At 40.6% G+C, this 10,030-nt stretch overlaps 1 protein-coding gene across 3 annotated transcripts in view; it reads right to left on the reverse strand.

Annotated features, from left to right (window-relative positions):
* Positions 1-923: 923 nt before the first annotated feature.
* TTC26 (tetratricopeptide repeat domain 26) overlaps positions 924-10,030 on the reverse strand; it is a 70,762-nt gene continuing 61,655 nt past the window's right edge. Inside the window, exon 17 of one of the 3 annotated variants that reach the window (XM_019514901.1) lies at positions 924-1,308. In XM_019514901.1, coding sequence (XP_019370446.1) covers positions 1,252-1,308 — 57 coding nt within the window. In that variant the 3' untranslated portion in view covers positions 924-1,251. Of the gene's footprint in view, positions 1,309-9,117; positions 9,377-10,030 lie in introns of those variants that run through there. The other 2 variants (XM_019514898.1, XM_019514904.1) reach the window with 2 other exon arrangements.

Raw genomic sequence — 10,030 nt, forward strand, 5'->3', positions numbered from 1 at the left:
GTGGCCCAGCTTGCCTGGCCGGGGCCGCCCGCGGGCTGCTGGGGGGCAGTTGCCGCCCCGTTGTCCCCGCCCGGCCCCGCCGCCGCCTTTCCTGCCAGGCGCACATGCGCCCGTCGACCGACCTCGCGGCCCTTGGCTGAGGACAACCTCCTTAGACGTAGGCCCGCTCTGAGGAGGGGTTTGATCTCTAGTCAGAGGTTTCCCTTTCTCGTGAGCGTTTACCAAGAATGGGGAACAAAGCAGCGTTGCTCACCCCGTGGGTCACCAGAATATATGAAAGGGTTTGCAGACAGACTTTAAAAATGGAGCAAGGCAGGCACGGTTCTTTGAGTAGGTGCAGTATCTTTATTAGACCACCTGAGTGGTTGGGAAAAAGTTCTTGGTGTGGGGAGTCGCTGAGACCCCGAGGAACGAGAGAAGCTAGAAGCCTGGCAGGATGGCAGTGAAAATGTAAATAGATAGAAATAAGCAAGACAAAAGGAAAAGCAGGGAAGAGGGTGGGGAGGGAAGTCAGGGAAACGAGAGATAAAATACAAGGTGAAAAAGGCAGTCTGTGAAAAAGGGAATGGTTGGAGATCAGGAAAGCAGGAATGGGAGAAGGTGAAAATATAAAAAGGTAGAAGTGGGAAAACAAAAGGTAAAGCAGGGGAAGGAGGGGGAAGAAAATGGGGGACAAAAAGGTCAAGGGGAAAAGACCAACACGGCTACAACCAAAAACACAGCAAAAATGGATCAACAAGCTTTAAAAATGTACTCTTCTTTTAAAGGAGAAAAATGTGGCAAATTGTGGCTTTTCCCTTGCACGCTGGCAGATCTCCAGCCTGCAAGGGGCTGCTTGGGGCTCCTCTCCCCCCGACATATCCACACCCTCCCCCCACCCTGGGACCTGGGGGGCATTGGGCCAAGAGTGAGGGGCACTGGGTCAGGACTGGCCCTTGATATTTACAAACAGGTCCTGGTACAAAAAAGGTTGAGAACCGCTGCACGCATGACAATTGAGCTGCTGCCTATTCCATTTTGCTGAAGTCAGGGGAAGGTAGTGTAGTACTGCACCAGGACAGCAGGGAGGTAGAAGCAAATGTTATTGAGCAGTAAGTGTCTAGTTCTGCAACATGTAGGTACATTTCAGAAAACCTGCACAACTCTCCATAGGAAAAAAGGAAAGGGATTTTTTCCGAGTCTGAACTGTGCTAGAGCCATGAAACAAGCCTGCTAACTAATGTGCAGGTTGTGTGCTTCCAAGGAAGGAAATCAAGAAGTACATAGAAGAAAATACAGAAAAGGTTCTGTTGAGAAGTCTCCAGTAACCTAAAAAGAAGAGAAAAAATAGTTAAACCGTAGACAGAGAGAAAGGAAGCAGAAATCAGTAAGTGGGCAAGCTGCTGGAGAAACCCATACTGTACTGAAGAGCTCTTGCCTGGAACATGCTGATTGTAACCACCCATCATGCAGCTAAAACTTCAGCTGAGCTGCCTCTAATGGGTGGCTCTCCATTGGGCTACGTGTTATGAGAATCTTATTTGCTCACTTTGCAGTTTAGAATCATCTAGTTATTTCACAGGGACAGGAAGAATGATGGAGTTTGGCTTGATATGCTATTTTTTCTTAGTGTCATGATTTCCTTAAGGATATTTGTTTACATGGGATACCTGTCTCTGACAGAAAAAACTGTCCCATCAGGCCAGCACATCTGGAGATAGTCTAAAATAGCCACTGTGATTTATGTTTTATTATGCATAGTGAGGCTTGTTTGCTGCTTTAATTCTTTCTTCCATTAGTAACTTGGGGAGGAACTATATATATGAATCACAGTTTTGTTTTAAGCAACCACACCTATTTGTAGCATGAATAGGAAGGATTATCCTTACTTATAAAGAATCTCTCTCAGCAAAAGCTTGAACTGAGAACTTCTGACTGCAGAGGCAGTAGTGTGGTCTGATGAGCTAAGCAAGGCCTGCATGCTACACTGGTGTAGAAAAAATACATTTGTGCTATGAGAAACAGTCTTTAGGCAGACATGGACCAGGCAAAATCCTGCTACGCTTTTAAAACAAAAAAGGAACTGTTCCCATTCCGGGCAGAGGAGGTTTACTCATTAATCAGCTTGCAGTTTTCTCTTTCACTGGCACCCAGTACTTAATTAAGTCCCAAAAGTGACTAGACACAAATTTGCTTGTATACAATTACTCGGACAGGTAACAAGTTAAAAGCTATTGACAGGAATCCTGTTGAACAATGTTCATTCTGATTAAGGACTGGTTTATTTAAATATATGTAAATTGCCTATATGAGACCCAAAGATTTGTAAATACACAACAGCTTTCTAGGATGGGTTGGCCGCCCGAGCCATTTGATCCAGCCCTTGCAAGTGGGGCTTCCCCTGGCACCATTTGTGGTTCCTCTGCCCATGGTAACTGGGTCCTGGTACCTGCCTGTCTACTACCTCTGACCCAAACTGGGTTGCTGAGCACTGTTTGAGAAAACACATTGAGTTGGGAACTAGTATTTAACTGCTGTGTCTTACCTACTTCTCTAACAACTTCTTTTTAGGAAAAAATGAGTCAACTATTCTACACCTCACTTACCAACCTATTGAACAATGCTTCCAATGCCTTTTTGTCCCCTCAGGGCTTTGTAAGATGCTTTGAATTACTTAGATGAAGAACTATTATCACAGACTGCGGAGAAAGATTACAGAAACAGTTGCTCATATCTTAATTTTCATGCATGCTTAAAGACAGAACATAAAGGAGAATATTATGCATCAGAATTTTCATGCCTTCATAATTTTATTTCCAAACCAAATTTCCTTCAAGACTGCAAAGCACATATTCATCATTTGGAACAATCTACATGCCAAACCTGAAGTTTCAAAACAAAGCTGCTTTGATTTACCAGATTATTAAAATAGCAGCTGAAAAAATTACTTTACTTGTGAAAAATCTTTTCCCACACAAATAATTGAAATAGACAAGTAGAGTGTAACTGAACTCCTCCCTACTATCCAGCCCCCAATAAGTATTTTTAAGAACCTTCAGAGGAACTCTTAGATCTAGTTTGCAATGATCCATGAACCTAAGCCATAATATGGCTACTCAGATGTCAGAAAACAAGGTTGTAAATTGTAAAATTGCTGTTTCAAAAATGTGTCACTTTTCTGTATTGTCTATTTCCTTTCCCATCATGATTGCAACTCCTCAAAGCATGTGCATTAGGTAAACAAAGCTCTCTTACTTGCAAAAAAGTAAATACTTTATGAATAGCTAAGTTAAACAAGGAGAATGGAGGGTAACTACAATTGCTACTGCTACTTAACAGGTTCAAAATCTGGTTCTTGGTGCTTACACCTTTCAACTCAACACTCCTAAACAATTACATGAGTAGACAAATTTAAGTCAATAGGACTATTCCCAAATAATTACTTACCATTTTAAGGGGTTCACACTGGCATCATGAAAGGAATGATTCAAGACAAGCTTATTTGCAGACTTTTATGTGCAGATCACAACATACTTTTGAAACAAATACCACTTCAGTGCAATGCTCCTGTGAAGTTGGACAAGCCAGCTAGAGCAATTGGATTAGAGGGACCAAAGGAAATGGGGATGAAACAGAACATGTAGAAAAGAGAAAATGGTCGTGGGCATAAAGGAGAAAAAATACAGGAAATATGGTGCACTCATTAAAACAAATGCAATATTGATGCATCACAGAATATATCCAAAAATGAGTGGATACCATAAGTAGGAAAACTTGTACATACATGCCTTCAAGATTAATCAGTGCATGATTTAATAGAGCTTTTCCATCTTTACTTTACATGACTATGATAACCAGCCTTATTCTCTATTTATTCAGCAATGACTCAAGTTTAGCATTTATGACTAGGGAATGCATCAGACAAAAGTGATGTATTAGAAAGAAGAGATATTTTACAGGCAGATGCCATGATAATAAGCAGTGATATGAATGAAACAAAATTTAAGACTGGGTTTGACAGTTTTGGTAACAAAGTTTTCCTGAAGTTTGCTTTAGTGTGGTGGTAGTTCAAGAAATAATTTTAACACTATCTACTTACTTTACATTGCGTGAATAAAAGCAAAGGTACCTTTCAGATTTACATAACAGCTACAGTTCTTTTCTGCATGAAATAAGATGTGTTTGCAACAGTCACTTTGCACTGGGCATATTTGTTCCACAGAATACTGACCATATTGAGGATTCTGACAATGTAATGTAATTCCTGGATGGATACATGGAAGTGCAGTTCTGAGACCACATCAGATCTTTTCTCCTATTTTCAGGTATGTTTGATTGGCACACAAAACACCATATTCCAAATTCAAGACAACTTCAAATTTAAGATGATTTGCCCTTCCCCCTGCCCCACAATAATTAGATTCTATACATGGAAAAATTATAAATGTTATAGTTTTCCATGTATAGAATCTAAATTATTGGATGGTCACCTTCACATTTGTTCCCCCCTCTCCACCCCCTCCCGCTGTTACAGTGGGAAAGCAGTGGCAGGGCGACAGGTGGTTGTGGGGCAGGGAGAAGGGGGCAAGCAGCTTGCCCTGCCTCCCACCCCCTCAGGCCATTGAATGGGGAGAAAAAAGTCTTGAATTAAATGTAGTAAATTGTTACCCATGAACTCTTGCATATATTTTCTGAATATTTTCAGCCAAAATAGCTCAAGACCTGGATTTCCTATGAGTAGAAAATCACTATACAGGTATGTCAAGATATTTTTACAGCACTACTGGTCTTGGAGAAAATGTCAATATATTAAGAAGCCACTAAGCCCAGCAGTATACAAAACAGGAATCACAAGTATGTGTGGAATACACTGGATCTTTCCTTAACCTACAACGCTTAGTGAATACAGAATGATTTCTATGAAAAGGTTATAAAAGGTTAATGCAGATTATGACTTTAAATGATTTATAGAAATTTAGCAATTGTCTCATTGAGCACAGATGTCAGACACCTAACTGACTTGTATGTCCTGCATGGCATACTTGGATTTAAAATAAAAGCCTAAGATTTTTGCACAAACTGAGAAATTTCTAACTCTTCTGGTTTTGAGTATGACTTTCCAAATATAACCAATATAGTAATGTATTCCTGAGTTTGAAGACAGCCTGAAACAAAGGCTAAGAAGTATAAATTCAGTAGTCTCATTGGGATGATCAGAATGCAGTTGCTGAAGAATTAAAAGGCTAAGACTTGTAAACCAGGTCTGATTTAATTCATCTATGAGACAAGTTTAATTGAAAAGTAGGGGCTTAGATGCTGTTTAAAAGTGCTTGACTTAGAAAAAGTCGTTTAAAAATAGCACTATGTAGAAATAATAAAGCACTGTTAATAAGATTTAGCTAACATCATTTTTTAATTGTATTAGTCACTGGGGACTCATCACCCTCATCCTCATGTAAAAGTGTATAGTGGGGTTCCATTTACTTTTGTAGTAAACCCAAACCTGATTTGACATTTTCCATCAATGATATGGAAGAAAATACAGACATCACTGGTAATAAAATTTGTAGAAGACACTGGTAATAAAATTTGTAGAAGACACAGATTCAATAAAGTAGGAAATTAGGGTGATCAAGATACAGCCCACTGACTGTATCTGACCCACAAGTCTACCCATGGGTCCAGATTTTGGTGGTGAGATAAGGGGAACAGCATGAATTGCCAGAGCTCCCAGACCAAGGAATACAAGCTGTACTTAAGGAACTGTCCAAGAATACAATTATTTTGAAAAGGATCTACATATAGGGAATATGTAATTCCCAACAACTTCCAGCATGATGCTGTGGTCAAAGGGGATAATGCAGTCTTTGGATGAATGATAAGGGAAAAAGTAAGTATTACCGATGGGGTAATTTTACCTCTGTATAACAGCTTTAGAGAGATTGGATTAGTACATCCAGTTCTGGTATCCACCTGTTAGAAAGGATGTTGAAAAATTAGGGAAGATGCAGAAAGAACCACACAAAATATTCAAGGGCTGGAAAAGCACCTTGTAGAGAGATTTCAAAAACTTAAGTCTGTTTAATTCAGAGATGACTTGCTTATAGTAAATAAAGTACATTCACAAGGGGGGAAAAGTTCTTTGGGGCTGTAACGTAGAAGGAAAAGGTAGAGCAAAAGCTAATGACTGAAAGCTGAAGCCAGACAAATGCAAATTGGAACCAGATACCTATTTATTAGTGAGGATAACTAGCCAGTGATACAAATGACCAAGAACAGAAGTGGATTCTCCATCATTTGTCTTCAGATCAACACTGAAAGCCTTCCTTGAAGATATGCTTTATCTAATGCAAAGTAGTTTACCCCTCAGTGGCAGGTTTAGCTTTTGTCTGACATGGAGCAAGAGCATGCACCAGGGAAGTACCCCAGAGTAGCTGACACAGCAAATCCATGCCTCCAATTGCCTTGCAGTAACTAGTTTGTATAAAAGTGCCTTGTGATTCTGAATAACTAGCTTAACTTGTAGTTATTAATTGGAGGTTGTGTATTGTGTTGACCTTTGGGAAGACTTCTCATCTACATGAGTGGGAGACACATTTTCCCCTTGAGCTGCAGTGGAAGTCTACATTTCATTCTAACTTAAAAAAATGAAAAGTTCCCTATTCTGGGGACTGTGACACGCTTTTCTCTGACCAGAGAGGTAGCCAGCCATGTTAGTCTAAAATCAGGCAAACTGCAGGGTAGATATCCACCTTATAGACTAACTGAAACTTCATAGTGCCTCTCTGCCATCTATATTGGCCAGATGAGGTGATCCGTATGTGAAAGAATGGGCTGCACTGATCTGACATTAAGTCCAAACACACACACAATCCTGTGGCAGAACACTATCCTTCTTGCACATTCCATGGCTGATCTCAGAGTAGCTTTTCTTATACTGTACAGTGAAACTTTAAAGCAGATTTGAACACACAATTGCAGAGCAAGAAATCATCCATTGACTGGATTGTGTTAAATAGAGGGACTGTGGAATCTTACCACACTTCTTGGATTAGGTTTTGTGACCCCTTTGTCTGTATGGGTTTTACTGCTTCTTTGCTAATCTTAGCACTGCTCTGCCCCACCTTTTCCCCATTCTCCCTCCCCTGTCTTTTCTATTCAAATCACCCTCCCAGTCTGATAGCCCGCTCTGCCCATCTTTTCCTAGCATCTGATAAAGTGAGCTCTGGCTCATGAAACCTTGTGCATCTATCATTTAGTTAGTCTATGAGGTGCATCTCTACCCCTTTCCCTGGTAGGTTTCCTGATGCCAATTGTTACTGCCTTTGCAGTTCACAATGGGCGCATCTACATATGCAGTAATCCACCTTTTCTAATGCACATTAGATTTAGTGCTTCCAGTGTGAGGCATTAAACTACTGCACATTAGGCTGTGCTAATGCGCAGTAGTACATTTGCATCCTTTTTTTTAGCGATGCTTAAAAAATAGCAGTAGACTATTTTACTGCACATTAGCATAATGTGTTTTTTTTACGTGATGCTTTTATGTACAGTAAAATAGTCTACTGCATATTAAAGCACATGTGTAGACGTGTTCAATGAGTCAGGAAATAGTGCTGCATTTCTGGAGTGGTTCAGATTCTGGCCAAGCTGAATACTTTCCTTGGAACCTTCTTGTAGCCTTTGAAGGGAATGCCCTCTCCTTAGCTCTTTCCTTCCTGAAAACATGGTGGCTTCTCTCTTTTGGATACATTCGTCAATCTGTTTTCTGGACTGCCAGAGTAGCTGAGTGGGTCTAGGCAGAAAGAAGGCTGTTTTTTTGTTAATTTAACCCAGATAAACAGTTGTAGAAATTCTTGAAAAAGATTCAACCTCAACTTCCCTTTAATTAGGAACTAAGCTCCTGTTCTACATATTTGCTTCTCTAATAAGATCTCAAGCTAAACCAGGGAAGATATTTGTAATATTTAGAATTGAAAAGATAAAACAAAAACCATATGAATTTCCAAAATAATCCTTTCAAGCTCTGGTGCTGGTTGAAGATGAAAGTTCTAGGTGCTACAGTAATGCAAATTACAAACACAAATATATTATATAAAGAAAAGGTGTACAACCCTCCCCAAATTCATCTTGTCTTTAATTTTGGAGGTCTAATCTATACTAGAGAAATGAACTATATTAGAAGCGATGTTAAGTAACACTAATAACATACTAAAAACTACTTAGTATGGCTGTGTGACGCTTTGGTCCCTGATTTGATTCGGCCCGATTCAGTGGCTGAATCTCTGAATCTGAATCAAATCAGAGGACCCTTTAATTTCTCAAAATTGAATCGGAACCCTCTGAGTTGATTTGGAGAGATTCAGAAAGAATCAGCAATTTGGACATAGACACAGCTTTAAATGTTTTTACAACATACCTCTAGGTAGCAGGCGGCTCATGAACACTGTGATGCTGGGGCACATGGAATGTCCCACAGAAGCACGGGAGTGTCCCCAGCGTGCTTGGCAGCAGACCCGAAAGTGGACCAGAAGCACTTCTGGTTCACTTCTGCATCTGCTGGAGAGCACGCAGGGGGCCCGCCCATGTTTCCCCAGCAAGGTGACTGGTGCCTTCTGGGTCTAGGGGGGCACCCAGGGTCCCCCTGCAGCTGATTGCCCCCTGTGCACTCCCTGGTGGACCTGGGAGTGGATCATAAGTACTTCCTGTCCACTTCCAGGTTCACCGTCTAGCACATGGAGGGCCCTCGCACTCCTGTGGGACACTCCATGTGCCCCAGCATTGCAGCATTCACAGGCCACACTTGTACCTCGAGGTATGTAGAAAATACTTTTAAAGCTGTGTCTATGTCCAAATCGCTGATTCTCCGAATCAGCACTGAATCTTCAGATTCAGGTTCGGCCAAATCGAATCAGGAACAGTGATCCAAACCAACAAATCGAATCACTGTCCCCGATTCAGGCCGAATCCAAATCCAAATAGAACAGGACCTGCTTTGCACACCCCTACTACTTAGCAACTGCTGTAAACAAAAGCAGGCATCAAAACAGTTTAGCTGGTCATGCATAAACTCTAGATGGTTAGTTACAACCAGCTAAGATATTATTAAAACATGACATTTAGGAATGACTTAGGGTTACCAAAACATAATATTTAAAATTAGCCTATGACATTGTCTATGTGCCTTTAGAGATGTAAGACTTTTTGCAAAAGAGTTACTTTTAACACCTAAAGCGATTTGCAATGGATCTGGAGGCTCTTCATCTTTCTGTCTGATTATACTTCAGTGAATGAAATAGTTGCATTTAATATCTGTCACAGTCACCATATTGATTTTTCTGCAGCTTGAAACCAAGGCTCACAGCATCCATTCCAATCTGTTTCCAAATTAATTAATCTGGGAAGGAAAACAAAAATACCTCTTACAAATGGAAAGCATTTTGCAGCTGCTTTCAACTAAAGCATTTTAGTGTTCTTTAAACAAGGGTCAGTTAGAAAGTAATGTCCTATATTTTTCTCAGCCAAATATTATTGAAAAAAATATTAAACGTCTATGAAAAAATTGTATGAAATCACTGAATACACAGCTTTTGTGCATCATAATCTCCCTCTCCATCAATGGCCTTTTCCCACCAGTGAACAAGGGCACATATCAATTGTAAAAGTTCTTGTTGCATAGTCTCCATGGTTTGGCTATCATCCCATAAATATCACTTTTACAATTTGTCCTTCAAAGGCACCCAAAGATGGTAATTGGAGGGTGTCATGTCTAGGATGTATAGAGGATGGGGCAGTAGTGTATCCAACTGATGAGATTGCCTCTGGGGTGCGGGCAAGCACTGACATGCAGAAACAGCACCTGAGACAGGTCTCTGTCATACAACGTTTCAGTTTCATGTGGAGGTTCAAACATTTGGACAAAAAAATTCTCACGGACTGCTTGTGCCTCACTTAGAACAGAAAAATTAGGAGGCATTACTTTCTGACTGAGCATCATACATCACAGCAGCCTTGTTTCCGTACTGACGTCATTGGCAGGATTTAAGAACTT

The sequence above is a fragment of the Gavialis gangeticus genome, unplaced genomic scaffold (assembly GCF_001723915.1).
Source record: "Gavialis gangeticus isolate Ggan-Ray unplaced genomic scaffold, GavGan_comp1, whole genome shotgun sequence".
NCBI classification, from domain to species: Eukaryota; Metazoa; Chordata; order Crocodylia; family Gavialidae; genus Gavialis; species Gavialis gangeticus.